Genomic DNA, 16,774 nt, shown 5'->3' on the forward strand with positions numbered 1-16,774 from the left:
TTTTAATTTTTGATTTTAATTTTATTCCTAATTTTCGAAAGTTACTAACCTTTTTCAAAAAACTAATTTCGAAAATCACTAACCATTTTTCAAAAATAATTTTCGAAAATCCTCTTCCTCTCTCATATCTTTCTATTTATTTATTCATCTACTAACACATCTCTTCATCTCACATCTCTGCTCTCCTCACCCTTGTGTTTCTTTCTTTACATTACATTCTTTTCTTCTTCTACTCACACAGGGGAACCTCTATACCTGGGTAAAAAGGATCCCTATTATTATTATTTTTCTGTTCCCTCTTTTTCATATGAGCAGGAGCAAGGACAAGAATATTCTTGTTGAAGCAGATCCAGAACCTGAAAGGACTCTGAAGAGGAAACTAAGAGAAGCTAAATTACAACAATCCAGCAAGCACCTTTCAGAAATTTTCGAACAAGAAGAGGAGATGGCAGCCGAAAATAATAATAATGCAAGGAGGATGCTTGGTGACTTTACTGCACCTAATTCCAATTTACATGGAAGAAGCATCTCCATCCCTACCATTGGAGCAAACAACTTTGAGCTGAAACCTCAATTAGTTTCTCTGATGCAGCAGAACTGCAAGTTTCATGGACTTCCATCTGAAGATCCTTTTCAGTTCTTAACTGAATTTTTGCAGATCTGTGATACTGTTAAGACTAATGGAGTAGATCCTGAAGTCTACAGGCTCATGCTTTTCCCTTTTGCTGTAAGAGACAGAGCTAGAGTATGGTTGGACTCTCAACCTAAGGATAGCCTGAACTCTTGGGATAAGCTGGTCAAGGCTTTCTTAGCCAAGTTCTTTCCTCCTTAAAAGCTGAGTAAGCTTAGAATGGATGTTCAAACCTTTAGACAGAAAGAAGGTGAATCGCTCTATGAAGCTTTGGAGAGATACAAGGAAATGACCAAAAAGTGTCCTTCTGACATGCTTTCAGAATGGACCATTCTGGATATATTCTATGATGGTCTGTCTGAATTAGCTAAGATGTCATTGGATACTTCTGCAGGTGGATCCATTCACCTAAAGAAAATGCCTGCAGAAGCTCAAGAACTCATTGACATGGTTGCTAACAACCAGTTTATGTACACTTCTGAGAGGAATCCTATGAGTAATGGGACGCCTCAGAAGAAGGGAGTTCTTGAAATTGATACTCTGAATGCTATATTGGCTCAGAATAAAATATTGACTCAGCAAGTCAATATGATTTCTCAGAGTCTGAATGGAATGCAAGCTGCATCCAACAGTACTCAAGAGGCATCTTCTGAGGAAGAAGCTTATGATCCTGAAAACCTTGCAATTGCAGAGGTAAATTATATGGGTGAACCTTATGGAAACACCTATAATCCCTCATGGAGAAATCACCCAAATCTCTCATGGAAGGATCAACAAAAGCCTCAACAAGGCTTTAATAATGGTGGAAGAAACAGGTTTAGCAATAGCAAGCCTTTTTCATCATCCACTCAGCAACAGACAGAGAACTCTGAACAAAATACCTCTAATTTAGCAAACTTAGTCTCTGATCTATCTAAGGCCACTGTGAGTTTCATGAATGAGACAAGGTCCTCCATTAGAAATTTGGAAGCACAAGTAGGCCAGCTGAGTAAAAGAATCACTGAAACCCCTCCTAGTACTCTCCCAAGCAATACAGAAGAGAATCTAAAAGGAGAGTGCAAGGCCATTGAATTAATTACCATGGCCGAACCTGTAAGGGAGGTTGAGGACGTGAATCCCAGTGAGGAAGACCTCCTGGGACGTCTAGTGATCAATAAGGAGTTTCCCTCTGAGGAACCAAAGGAATCTGAGGCTCATCTAGAGACCATAGAGATTCCATTGAATCTCCTTATGCCATTCATGAGCTCTAAAGAGTACTCTTCTTCTAAAGAGAATGAAGATGTTACTGAAGAGCAAGTTGCCAAGTTCCTTGGTGCAATCATGAAGCTGAATGCCAATTTATTTGGCAATGAGACTTGGGAAGATGAACCTCCCCTGTTCACCAATGAACTAAATGTATTGGATCAACTGAGATTGCCTTAGAAGAAACAGGATCCTGGAAAGTTCCTAATACCTTGTACCATAGGCACCATGACCTTTGAGAAGGCTCTATGTGACCTTGGGTCAGGAATAAACCTCATGCCACTCTCTGTAATGGAAAAACTTGGAATCTTTGAGGTGCAAGCTGCTAGAATCTCATTAGAGATGGCAAACAACTCAAGAAAAGAGGCTTATGGACAAGTAGAGGACGTGTTAGTAAAGGTTGAAGGCCTTTACATCCCTGCTGATTTCATAATCCTAGATACTGGGAAGGATAAGGATGAATCCATCATTCTTGGAAGACCCTTCCTAGCCACAGCAAGAGCTATGATTGATGTTAACAGAGGTGAACTAGTCCTTCAATTGAATGAGGACTCCCTTGAGTTTAAAACTCAAGGACATCCTTCTGTAAATATGGAAAAGAGGCACAGTAATCTTCTCTTAAAACAGACTCATACAGAGCCCCCACAGTCAAACTCAAGTTTGGTGTTGGGAGGCCACAACCAAACTCTAAGTTTGGTGTTGGGAAGTCTCAACAAAGCTCTGAACATCTGTGAGGCTCCATGAGAGCCCACTGTCAAGTTATTGACATTAAAGAAGCACTTGTTGGGAGGCAACCCAATTTTTATTTATCTAATTTATTTTCATTCTTGTTGTTATTTCATGTTTTATTAGGTTCATGATCATGTGGAGTCACAAAATAAATCAAAAAATTGAAAACGGAATCAAAAACAGCAGGAGAAAAATTACACCCTGGAGAAGGATCTTACTGGCGTTTAAACGCCAGTAAGGAGCATCTGTCTGGCGTTCAACGCCAGAACAGAGCATGTTTCTGGCGTTAAACGCCAGAAACAAGCAGCATCTTGGCGTCCAGACGCCAGAAATGCGCAGTGAAGAAGAGCTGGCGCTGAACGCCAGAAACAAGCATCTGGCTGGCGTTCAACGCCAGAAATATGCTGCATCTGGGTGTTGAACGCCCAGAACAAGTATCAATTCGGCGTTTAAACGCTAGAATTTCATGCAAAGGCATTTTACATGCCTAATTGGTGCAGGGATGCAAATCCTTGACACCTCAGGATCTGTGGACCTCACAGGATCCCCACCTACCTCACCCTCTCTCTCTCCATTCATGGTCATCCCTTCTATTTTCCATTTACCACTCACATCCATACACCCACCTATAAGCTTTTGGCTTTTTTTGCTCGAGGGCGAGCAACATTCTAAGTTTGGTGTGGTAAAAGCATAGCTTTTTTGTTTTTCCATAACCATTAATGGCACCTAAGGCCAGAGAAACCTCAAGAAAGAGGAAAGGGAAGACAATTGCTTCCACCTCTGAGCCATGGGAGATGGAAAGATTCATCTCACAAGCCCATCACTAAGAAAAGGATGGAGCAAATAAGAGAGCACATTCATGGATCTCAACAGGCACATGAAGAAGCTCATCATCAAGAAACCCCTGAGATACCTCAAGGGATGCACTTTTCTCCACAGAATTTTTGGGAGCAAATCAACACCTCCCTAGGAGAATTAAGTTCCAACATGGGACAATTAAGGATGGAACATCAAGAGCACTCTATCATCCTTCATGAAATTAGAGAAGATCAAAGAGCAATGAGGGAGGAGCAACAAAGACAAGGAAGAGACATAGAAGAGCTCAAGGACATCATTGGTTCCTCAAGAAAGAAACGCCACCATCACTAAGGTGGACTCATTCCTTGTTCTTACATTCTCTGTTTTTTGTTTTCTTTATGTTAAGTGCTTATCCATGTTTGTGTCTTATTACATGATCATTAGTATTTAGTAACTTTGTCTTAAAGTTATGAATGTCCTATGAATCCATCACCTCTCTTAAATGAAAACTGTTTTAATTCAAAAGAACAAGAAGTACATGAGTTTCGAATTTATCCTTGAACTTAGTTTAATTATATTGATGTGGTGACAATGCTTCTTGTTTTCTGAATAAATGCTTGAACAGTGCATATGTCTTTTGAAGTTGTTGTTTAAGAATGTTAAATATGTTGGCTCTTGAAAGAATGATGATAAGGAGACATGTTATTTGATAATCTGAAAAATCATAAAAATGATTCTTGAAGCAAGAAAAAGCAACAAAGAACAAAACTTGCAAAAAAAAAAAATAGCGAAAAAAATAGAAAAAAAAAGAGAGAAAAAGCAAGCAGAAAAAGCCAAAGCTCTTAAAACCAAAAGGCAAGAGCAAAAAGCCAATAACCCTTAAAACCAAAAGGCAAGGGTAAATAAAAAGGATCCCAAGGCTTTGAGCATCAGTGGATAGGAGGGCCTAAAGGAATAAAATCCTGGCCTAAGCGGCTAAACCAAGCTGTCCCTAACCATGTGCTTGTGGCGTGAAGGTGTCAAGTGAAAACTTGAGATTGAGCGGTTAAAGTCAAGGTCCAAAGCAAAAGAAGAGTGTGCTTAAGAACCCTGGACACCTCTAATTGGGGACTTTAGCAAAGCTGAGTCACAATCTGAAAAGGTTCACCCAGTTATATGTCTGTGGCATTTATGTATCCGGTGGTAATACTGGAAAACAAAGTGCTTAGGGCCACGGCCAAGACTCATAAAGTAGCTGTGTTCAAGAATCAATATTCTAAAATAGGAGAATCAATAACACTATCTAAACTCTGAGTTCCTAAAGATGCCAATCATTCTGAACTTCAATGAATAAAGTGAGATGCCAAAACTATTCAAGAGGCAAAAAGCTACAAGTCCCGCTCATCTTATTGGAGCTATGTTTCATTGATAGTTTGGAATTTATAGTATATTCTCTTCTTTTTATCCTATTTGATTTTCAGTTGATTGGGGACAAGCAACAATTTAAGTTTGGTGTTGTGATGAGCGGATAATTTATACGCATTTTGGCATTGTTTTTAGTAGAATCTAGTTACTTTTAGGGATGTTTTTATTAGTTTTTATGCTAAATTCACATTTCTGGACTTTACTATGAGTTTTTGTGTTTTTCTATGATTTCAGGTATTTTCTGGCTGAAATTGAGGGACTTGAGCAAAAATCAGATTCAGAGGTTGAAGAAGGACTGCTGATACTGTTGGATTCTGACCTTCCAGCACTCAAAGTGGATTTTCTGGAGCTACAAAACTCAAAATGGCGTGCTTTTAATTGTGTTGGAAAGTAGACATCCAGGGCTTTCCAGCAATATATAATAGTCTATACTTTGGCCGAGTTTAGACAATGTAAAAGGGCACTGAACGCCAGTTCTACGCTGCTGTCTGGAGTTAAACGCCAGAAACACGTCACGAACCAGAGTTGAATGCCAGAAATACGTTACAACCTAGCGTTCAACTCCAGAAAGAGCCTCTGCACGTGTAACATTCAAGCTCAGCCCAAGCACACACCAAGTGGGCCCCAGAAGTGGATTTATGCATCAATTACTTACTTTTGTAAACCCTAGTAACTAGTTTATTATAAATAGGACTTTTTACTATTGTATTAGACATCTTGGGACGTCTGGTTCTTAGATCATGGGGGCTGGCCATTCGGCCATGCCTGAACCTTTCACTTATGTATTTTTCAACGGTAGAGTTTCTACACACCATAGATTAAGGTGTGGAGCTCTGCTGTTCCTCAAAGATTAATGCAAAGTACTACTGTTTTTCTATTCAATTCAACTTATTCCGCTTCTAAGATATTCATTTGCACTTCAATATGATGGATGTGATGATCGTGACAGTCATCATCATTCTCAACTTATGAGCGCGTGCCTGACAACCACTTCCGTTCTACCTTAGATTGAATGGATATCTCTTGGATATCTAATATAGAGGACCGAGTCCGAGTTATTAGTGTCTTCGTGGTATAAGTTAGAACCCATGGATGGCCATTCCTGAGATCCGGAAAGTCTAAACCTTGTCTGTGGTATTCCGAGTAGGATCTGGGAAGGGATGGCTGTGACGAGCTTAAAACTCGCGAGTGCTGGGCGTAGTGACAGATGCAAAAGGATCAATGGATCCTATTCCAGTATCATCGAGAACAGACAGATGAATAGCCGTGCTGTGACAGAGCATCTTGGACCATTTTCACTGAGAGGACGGGAAGTAGCCATTGACAATGGTGATGCCCAACAGAAAGCTTGCCATGGAAAGGAGTAAGACTGATTAGATGAAGATAGCAGGAAAGCAGAAGTTCAGAGGAACGAAAAGCATCTCTATACACTTATCTGAAATTCTCACCAATGATTTACATAAGTATCTCTATCTTTACTTTATGTTTTATTTATGTTTATCTATTCAAAAATCATTGTAGCCCATATGAGTCAACTTAACTGAGATTTACAAGATGACCATAGCTTGCTTCATACCAACAATCTCCGTGGGATCGACCATTACTCACGTAAGGTTTTATTACTTGGACGACCCAGTGCACTTGCTGGTTAGTTGTATCGAAGTTGTCAATGAAAAACGAATTATTAAGACGTGCGTACCAAGTTTTTGGCGCCGTTGCCTGAGATCACAATTTCGTGCACCAGATCCCATTGTCACCGCCTACCTAACCTCCTCAGCACCAGACAATCACAATTAATTCAAACAAGTAAAACACAGATAATATTTATATACAACAAGTAGTTCAAGAAGCAGGTAGGCATGTTATAAAATTAGGCAAACTCAAGTAAACAAAGCAAGCAAGCATATAGGAGATGCACATGATGAATGTCTACCCTATTGGGTGTGATATCACATGTCGGTTATTGCCAAACCCGACAGAAAATCCGGTCGATAACTCACGGGTTAGTCTCTCTATTGCGTATAAGGAGGAAAAATTCCGAGGGATGAGTGCCCTACCACCTTCCTCTGGTTGCCGCATGATTCCATGGTTTAGTGCCCTACCACCTTGCAATTAGAGAAAAGTCGCATTTTCAGGAGGAATAGTTCCGAGGGATGAGTGCCCTACCACATTCCTCTGGTTGCGAGAAATATGAGTGAGAAGCCCAGCTTCAACTCTCACATCCGAACGTAGGCAGGAGACCGCCATAGCCGCTACGACGGATAACAATGCATATCGTAATCACATAGGTCACCGCTCATAGCACACTTCCACTCATACTCATTCCATCAACCACAATCATCAATTCATAAGTTCCATTTCAAACTCCTTAGTTCATCAGTTCCTCAATTCCAATACCATCCTCCTTTCTCATCTACCATACCCATCCTCAGTACACCAGAAACCTACACCTCGGTTTACTAACTTTCTAACGTAAAACCCAAATTAAGCCTCCTAGTATCTTTCCCTTATTCTGATACCCAAAAATAAGCCCAAAAGTCTTAAAATGGTGTCACAAAAGCTTACAAGCTTGTTGGGAAGATGAAATAGTTGAAAACAAAGTTTAAGTTTGAGAAACAGAGCGTGTGCGTACGCACAGGGGTGTGCGTGCGCACGCCCAGGCAGATTTTTAAAGTGTGCGTACGCATAGGGGTGTGCGTACGCACAGGTACGAAAATTCACAAGTCTGTTCACTCGCACAAGCTGTGCTAGCGCCCCCAACAGACTGACCTTCCCAACATGTGCGTGTGCACAGTGTTGTGCGTACGCACATGTTGTAAAACTTCCTTGGTGTGTGCGTGTGCACATACCAGAACTCACAAAATTTTGCAACTTTGCAGAATTTTTGATTTTGACACCAATCTTTGAATGATCATAACTTCCTCTACAAAATTCAAAATTTTACAAACTTTATATCAACTCGAAGAGTTTTCAAGAAAATTTAATTCTAACAACTTTTAATTAATTTTGAAAACTGAGGCATAAGTTATGATCAATCAAAGTTCGCCGAAAATCAACTTTTACCAAAAGCCTCAAAACCTCCAATTCAACCAACTCTCAAATCAAAATCAAAACCAAACCTGTTCAATCATCATAAACCACTACCACATACAATATCTTACCATTTCATATCATTCTCCTCAATTTCACACCTAAATTACTCAACCATTATACCATATCTCACTACCAATCCATAATTTTCATTTAATCATAAATCCACACTCATAATCATCATCAATCAACAACAACCTCAACTACCAAAACAAATCCTCATAAATTCCAATAGTCATTATCAAACAACATCTATCATTAACCAAATCCATCATAAAACTCATCAACACTAATAATACAAAACAATCCTCATCAACCATAATAACCAACAATAAAAATTATCGTTAATATCCATCTTCAAATCTCAACACCCACCAACACAACTCATCAATAATCATCATCTAACCATCCTAATTCTCCTCATTCATCAATAACATTAACACAACACATCATCATAATATATCATCACATATCATACTCATCAATATCCTTCAACAAGCATCATAAACATATATTATACATTCCAATATTCCCTATAGTACTCTTCATCATACAACATAATTTCATAAACAATTAATCATACACCAACATCATTCAATCCTATCTTATGGTCCACTAGCCTAAGTTTCCAGAAACATTATATATTACATAAAGGAAACCGAAACCATACCTTGGCCAATTTCCCAAACGCACCAAACACCAAACGAAGCCACCAAGCTTGATCCAAAGCCTCAACCAACTCCAACAAATACCAAAACTCAATCTAACATCACATATATATACCAACATCAAAATCTAATATACACAAAACAAATAAACACAAGGGTTTAGTGAAACTTTACCTTATCCAACAATATTAGGGGTAAAATCCAATATTTACTCGCTACTAGAGAATACCTAAACAAGCAAAATCACAAAATCTACTCAAAACCCATAACCAAAATCGCGCAAAAACTTAGGGAAGAAAACAAGGGAGTGAGCTTCGAGTTCTTACCAGGATTTCTTGGATAGAAACGTAGAGCTCGACGAGAGCTTCGTGTGGTCGCAAACGTCTCGTCAATCGGAGCTTCGGATCAAAAGTTATGGCTCCCGGAAGAGGAGAGTGAATAGTAACAATGGGGTTTCACCCCCACTATCACCTATCTGAGTTCTCTCTCTCTCTCTCTTCCCTTCAAAATTATATATATATATGTTGGACCTTGGGCCCGGTTTGGGTCCGGTCCAACCCGTTAGCATTTTTAGCCCGTTTGGCCCACTTTAGGCCAAAACCTTTAAGATTAGTGTCAGGTTTTCAATTCTAAAATTATTTTTGTCCTTTCAAAACAATAAACCAATTTTCTAAAATCTTATTTTTCTAAAAACACAATACCGGACAGACTTAAACCGGTTTGATCGGTTTGTTTGCCGGTTCGCAATTTTTCTCAGAATATACATTTTCTGACTCAGAAAAATCCATTGAAACCAAATTTCACCTTTATATCTTCAAATTAAAACTTCTAAATTTTGAATTTATTTCGGGCACTAAAATTATTATTTTTATAAAAACAGTTTTGTGTGAAAAAACTCAGATTCTTACATCCTCCCCTCCTTAAAAAGATTTTCGTCCTCGAAAATCTAAGTCACGCGACATATCCTTATCAAAGCGCCCTACCGTGTGGATGTTTCCTCTCGCCTTCCGTTGCGTCACTCTGATTATCGTCCTCAAGAATCGAAAATTTTGCTTGAAATAAATACTGATTTTTGTAACATTTTTCCAAAACCTTCAAAACAAGTTCAATGTCAAACCTTTTTCAAAAGACTTAAAATCATTTATTCTTAAATCAAAACCTTGCAACTTGAAACTTTTTTGTTAAGTTAAGCTTGAAACCAAATTCACAATTTAGCAAAACCATGGATTTCACCTTCCATCTAAATCATAATTTCAAGTTGAATCCCTTTTTGATAAGATAAATCATAAACCAAAATCACAATTCAAGAAAATCCTAAAACTCACTTTTTCTGTAAACCATATTATTCAGACCGAGAGTTTCGACTTAGTTTCAAAAGCAAAACATTTAAACCAAAAGTTTCAAACCAAATTTGAAAATCATGTTAACCTTCAAAACCCTTTTCAACATGGTTCAAGACCATACCAGTTAGAAACTGAAAATCATAAGTAAAAACCGCAAAAGAAACAGTTGGCACTTCTCTTGCCACCAGTATTGAGCCTCACCCATCAACTGATATGCCGCAACCCCACGAAAAGACTTTTCCGGAACATGCTGAGCTCGTCACGCATAGGCTAGGTTATCCATCCTCACTACCTCTCCGTTAACATGATCGACCTCATCCGTGAGTTGCCATTCGGGTTTTCTTTCCACACCAAACAGTCGATATCAAGGTGATCAGTCTCAATATCGAAAGTCTAGTGCCTCAATTATCCCAAAAAGGCACTTACAAATAAGCATGCTATGCAATATCAAGGAGATAACCTAAATAGCATGAAAGAAAAATGACCCAGAGTGTTCAACGAAGCACAGTCGGTCCATCCCTCAGGCTCACGAGGACGAACCGCTCTGATACCACTAAATGTAACACCCTAATTACCCTAAGCCTTACCTTTAGCCGTAAAGTAAAGGTTAATCAGAGGTTACAATAGTCCTAAGGCTTATACATATTTATATATAGAAGGGAATAATATATTATAGAAGCCTGATGAAGGATTAAGCTCAAAGACAGAATTACAAAAGCGCAAAATGTTACCACGAAGCTAACGCATAAGATACAAGGTACCGATGCAAAAGAATAGAACATATATAGATATAAGAATATAATAATCATAGGGAACTAGCCTCATCTTGCGGAGTTTAAGCCGACTAGTTACAAATAGAAAGATACAGAGTTTTAGAATTAAAACAGCTTATACAACCTATCTCTCAAATAAGCCTCTAAGGCCATAAAGATACATATACAAAAGGTGAGAGAATACTATGACGAAAGTAAAACAGAATTAAACAAGGAACGAACCATACTCCGCTTTGTCACCATCTCCGCAATCTCACCAAAGTAGATTACGACCTGCATCTGAAAATAACAACAAAGTATGGAATGAGAACTGGAGGTTCTCAGTATGGTAACAGTGCCCAATGATGTAAGATGTAAGGCTCCGGGATGCCAAAGGCAATCCTAGAACTTCACATCACATACAGATATTCAAGCTTAGAACAAAATAAATAAATATATAAAGAACTTAAACCATAAATCGGGTTATCTAAACTTAGGAGAATTCTAACTAATACTAGTCACACCGCTGTATCCCACAGCCTTCACCAACCTAACCTCCGTGCGATCCCATTGCCACCACCTACCTAACCTCCTCATCACCACACAATCACAATTAATGCAAACAAGTAAAACACAGATAATATTTATATACAACAAGTAGTTCAAGAAGTAGGTGGGCATGTTATAAAATTAGGCAAACTCAAGTAAACAAAGTAAGCAAGCATATAGGAGATGCACATGATGAATGTCTGCCCTATTGGTTGTGATATCACATGTCAGTTATTGCCAAACCCGATAGAAAATCCGGTTGACAACTCCCGGATTAGTCTCTCTATTGTGCATAAGGAGGAAAAATTCCGAGGGATGAGTGCCCTACCACCTTCTCCTTTCAGAGGAAAATATTTCGAGGGAGCGTGCCCTACCACCTTCCTCTGGTTGCCGCATGATTCCGTGGGTTAGTGCCCTACCACCTTGCAGAGAGAAGTCGCATTTTCAGGAGGAATAGTTCCGAGGGATGAGTGCCCTACCACCTTCCTCGGGTTGTGAGAAATATGAGTAAGAAGCCCAACTTCAACTCTCACATCCGAACATAGGCAGGTGACCGCCACAACCCCTACGATGGATAACAATACATATCGTAATCACATAGGTCACCGCTCATAGCACACTTCCACTCATACTCATTCCATCAACCACAATCATCAATTCATAAGTTCTATTCCGAACTCCATAGTTCATCAGTTCCTCAATTCCAATACCATCCTCCTTTCTCATCTACCATACCCATCCTCAGTACACCAGAAACCTACACCTCTGTTTACTAACTTTCTAACGTAAAACCCAAATTAAACCTCCTAGTATCTTTCCCTTATTCTGATACCCAAAATAAGCCCAGAAGTCTTAAAATGGTGTCACAGAAGCTTACAAGCTTGTTGGGAAGATGAAATAGTTGAAAACAAAGTTTAAGTTTGAGAAACAGGGCGTGTGCGTACGAACAGGGGTGTGCGTGCGCACACCCAAGCAGATTTTCAAAGTGTGCGCACGCACAGGGGTGTGCGTACGCACAGGTACGAAAATTCACAAGTCTGTTCACTCGCACAAGTTGTGCTAGCGCCCCCGACAGACTGACCTTCACAACGTGTGCGTGCGCACAGGGCTGTGCGTACGCACAGGTTGTAAAACTTCCTTGGTGTGTGCATGCGCACAAGGCTGTGCGTGCGCACATACTTGAAATCACAAAATTCTGCAACTTTGCAGAATTTCTGATTTTGACACCAATTTTTGAATGATCATAACTTCCTCTACAAAATTCCAAATTTTACAAACTTTATATCGACTCGAAGAGTTTTCAATAAAATTTAATTCTAAACAACTTTTAATTAATTTTGAAAACTGAGGCATAAGTTATGATCAATCAAAGTTTGCTAAAAATCAACTTTTACCAAAAGCCTCAAAACCTCCAATTCAACCAACTCTCAAATCAAAACCAAAACCAAACCTATTCAATCATCATAAACCACTACCACATACAACATCTTACCATTTCATATCATTCTCCTCAACTTCACACCTAAATTACTCAACCATTATACCATATCTCACTACCAATCCGTAATTCCCATTTAATCATAAATCCACACTCATAATCATCATCAATCAACAACAACCTCAACTACAAAAAAAATCCTCATAAATTCCAATAGTCATTATCAAACAATATCTATCATTAACCAAACGCATCATAAAACTCATCAACACCAATAATACTCAACAATCCTCATCAATCATAATAACCAACAATAAAAATCATCATTAATATCCATCTTCAAATCTCAACACCCACCAACACAACTCATTAATAATCATCATCTAACCATCCTAATTCTCCTCATTCATCAATAACATTTCCACAACTCATCATCATAATATATCATCACATATCATACTCATCAATATCCTTCAATAAGCATCATAAACATATATTATACATTCCAACATTCCCTATAGTACTCTTCATCATACAACATAATTTCATAAACAATTAATCATACACCAACATCATTCAATCCTATCTTATGGTCCACTAGCCTAAGTTTCAGAAACATTACATATTACATAAAGAAAACCGAAACTATACCTTGGCCAATTCCCCAAACGCACCAAACACCAAAAACTCAATCTAACATCACATATATATACCAACATCAAAACCTAATATACACAAAACAACTAAACACAAGAATTTAGTAAAACTTTACTTTATCCAACGATATTAGGGGTAAAATCAAACATTTGCCCACTACTAGAGATCACCTAAACAAGCAAAATCACAAAATCTACTCAAAATCCATAACCAAAATCGCGCAAAAACTTAGGGCAGAAAACTGGGGAGTGAGCTTCGAGTTCTTACTAGGTTTTCTTGATAGAAACATAGAGCTCAACAAGGGCTTCGCGTGGCCACAAACCGCTCGTCAATCGGAGCTCCAGATCAAAAGTTATGGCTCCCGGAAGAGGAGAGTGAATAGTAACTATGGGGTTTCACCCCCCACCATCACCTATCCGAGTTCTCTCTCTCTCTTCCCTTTAAAATGAGTTTGAAACTCATTAAACACACATATATATGTTGGACCTTGAGCCCGGTCCAACCCGTTAGCGTTTTTAGCCTGTTTGGCCCACTTTGGGCCAAAACCTTTAAGATTAGTGCCAGGTTTTCAATTCTAAAATTATTTTTGTCCTTTCAAAACAATAAACCAATTTTCTAAAATCTTATTTTTCCAAAAATACAGTATCGGACAGACTTAAACCGGTTCGACCGGTTCGTTTGCCGATTCCCGATTTTTCTCAAAAAATACATTTTCTGACTCAGAAAAATCTATTGAAACCAAATTTCACCTTTATATCTTCAAATTAAAACTTCTAAATTTTGAATCAATTCCGGACACTAAAATTATTATTTTTATAAAAACGGTTTTGCGTGAAAAAAATTGGGTTCTTACAGGCATGGCTTGATGCTTGTGACTGCAGAGTAATAAAGAATGCCATTCTTGGTAGTGTTATTCTAAGATTGTGGAGTGGCATTGCTTGTTTTCTTAAAACTTCAGTCTTCTTATAAAACTATTGTTTTGGTTACCTCAGGTTCAGGAAAATTTTCGCGGCAATGTTCAAACAGGGTTGAGAAAACTCAATGAGGGGGTTGACCAAGCTACACTATTGGCATTAGCTGAACTCAAGCACTTAAACATGACAAAAAATGTGACTTCAACCCTATCAATTGATGACATGCTTCCGGCAGTTGTTCAAGGTGCAATTGGAATAGCCAGTAGAAGTAATGATGATAAAATGGTGAGACTTGACTACCGTTTAACCTTTTTGTTTTCAACATACCAATCATGTCATGTTGCATCTTCTATGGTTTCTCTATGATTTTGTTAAATAATTCCTGCTCAGGACATAAAAAAAGAGGCTGGCATGTATTGAACATCAGAATAGTTAGTTCTTTACTCATTTTATTGCTCAATATTCGCACGTCATTTTGGTTGTACAGGCAGAATACATTGCTTCATTGAATCATGAAGAAACAAGATTGGCAGTTGTCTGTGAAAGGGCCTTCCTCACGACTTTGGATGGGTCTTGCCGCACTCCTATTGTCGGTTATGCTTGCAGAAATGAGGATGGTAATTGCTTGTTCCGAGGACTAGTTGCTTCACCAGATGGAACTCACGGTAATTTGATCCTCCTTATACGTTTGCCTACTATTTAAAATCTTTCCGCAACCTATAATTGACTTGATTTCCCTTTGTGCAGTTCTAGAGACATCGAGGGTTGGTCCATATGCTGTTGAAGATATAATTGAGATGGTTCTCTTATTTTAACTACTGTACTGTATTAATAACTACTGTACTGTATTTTTACATCTCAAATTCTCAATTTTTCTTATTTTGGGGTCCAGGGAAGAAAGAGCCCTAAGAAAAGCTGAAATGGAGGCCACAAAGGTATAGATCAGTGATTCGTTGTTTTATTTGCTTGGAATTCTAGGATGCCTTGGATTACAATTCTGTGTGTTCACTTCACATTATTGTTTAAGAAATAGTACTTCCTAATAGTAGTATTGTATTATGTGACTTTGAACCTTCCATTCACTCTGCATTTTCTCATTCCTAAGAATTTCCATTCAAATATAATCATGCTCTTATGAAATGGGCAGGCTGAAAACATGATTGCTAATAAGGAAGAGATCTTTTCCTGCCCTAAAAGAACCTGGTTTGTAACAGAGACAGAAAAGAAGGTTGCTGGAAAAGCAGCAAAGGTAAAATTTCTTGTTTCATTGTTGTGATATTCCTCAAATTACAAGCAATTAGTTACCCCTTTTTTGTGAGGTCATTATAATGCATTTTGATAGGGTTGGCTCTTTCTCTTCTATTAAATTATTTCTTATCAGGCATCTATTAATAACGACAAGAGTTTTGGAAAGGTAATTAGTGCTCAGGAAGCCGAAGACCTCAAAATGAAGGAAAAGAGGAAGCGGGAGCGAGAGGTAAGGAGGTGACCCCCTATTTTGCATGCAGCTTTTTAATTATTATACCTATTAGGATATATATTCAAACTTGTTTCCATGCATTATTCACATTCAGTAATTGCATGATGAATTTTTAACCAATGCAGAAAAATTTGCCAAGAAAGAAGCGTAGAAAATTGTAAGCGGCTAGAGAGATGTTGGAAGATGAAGGAGATGATGACAAACCAGAAGGATCCACTTCCTGTTTGCATTTAAGGTTTAATCCATATTCCTTAACCTCTATTGAACTTTAATACATGAACTACAGGTTAAGGGGGAAAATAAGAAAGAAAAGGGTGGACTTTTGCTTGTTGATGTCGTTTATCGACGAGCAAAAGCAGTGAACTATCAAGAAGGCAATGGATTCAGGCAAGATCGTGAAGAAGAACAAAAAGAATAATGCTCATCCTTCACATAAGTAGCCTTCAAGGACACAAGAGATGCAGGAGCTATTCCAAGCTGACATGAAGGACAAAAATCCAAAAAGAAGAGGTGCTGGAGTAGGAAAGAAATCCAAGAGTTCGTTCAAGAGCAAGTCAAGGTATTTACTCAAATCAATCCCATATCTTACATCTGATTAGTTTCATCTTGGTTGAGTCATAAAGTATTAACTTCATTCTAACGTGGGTAGTTTTTCTGTATCCTGATTTATACTTGCTTTCAATATCTCATTCAAATTCTTTTTCAGGTACAAGCGCAGGTAGTTTGAGGCTAACGATCCTTATTAAAAATGTGTTCATGGAATGAAAATGCACCTCAATGCAAGACGTTATTGTTAATCTGACATGGGTGCAAAGGCATAAGACTTGTACCATATCCAGTCACCAATGGAGGTGATTAAATGAGCAGCTCCTACCACCTGTGAGTTTTAATTGTTTCCTTTTGGTGCTTTTGTGTTATCATGGTGCCTGGTTGAATACTAGTTATTTAGATGTTCCTAGTTGAATACCTTACTGATTCTTTGCTTAGACAGAATTGAAGTAGAAACTAAGAGTAAAAGAAAGTCAATGATTTTTATTATCCTTTTTATAATCTTTCTATTAAAGCTAGTTTTCAATTGA

At 38.3% G+C, this 16,774-nt stretch overlaps 1 protein-coding gene and 1 non-coding gene across 2 annotated transcripts; one reads left to right on the forward strand and one right to left on the reverse strand.

The window, feature by feature from the left end:
- Positions 1–841: 841 nt before the first annotated feature.
- LOC112738898 (small nucleolar RNA R71) lies at positions 842–949 on the reverse strand. The gene has a single exon (XR_003169848.1). It is a non-coding gene; the product is annotated as a small nucleolar RNA R71 (small nucleolar RNA).
- Positions 950–14,193: 13,244 nt separating this feature from the next.
- LOC112735890 (porphobilinogen deaminase, chloroplastic-like) lies at positions 14,194–16,113 on the forward strand. Its single transcript, XM_072210697.1, has 7 exons — positions 14,194–14,205; positions 14,294–14,500; positions 14,703–14,880; positions 14,963–15,015; positions 15,363–15,464; positions 15,597–15,692; positions 15,982–16,113. Exons 1-7 carry the CDS (start codon positions 14,194–14,196, stop codon positions 16,111–16,113), a joined length of 780 nt encoding a protein of 259 aa, XP_072066798.1.
- The last annotated feature ends 661 nt before the right edge of the window (positions 16,114–16,774 follow it).

This window comes from Arachis hypogaea, chromosome 13, assembly GCF_003086295.3.
Source record: "Arachis hypogaea cultivar Tifrunner chromosome 13, arahy.Tifrunner.gnm2.J5K5, whole genome shotgun sequence".
Lineage (NCBI taxonomy): Eukaryota > Viridiplantae > Streptophyta > Magnoliopsida > Fabales > Fabaceae > Arachis > Arachis hypogaea.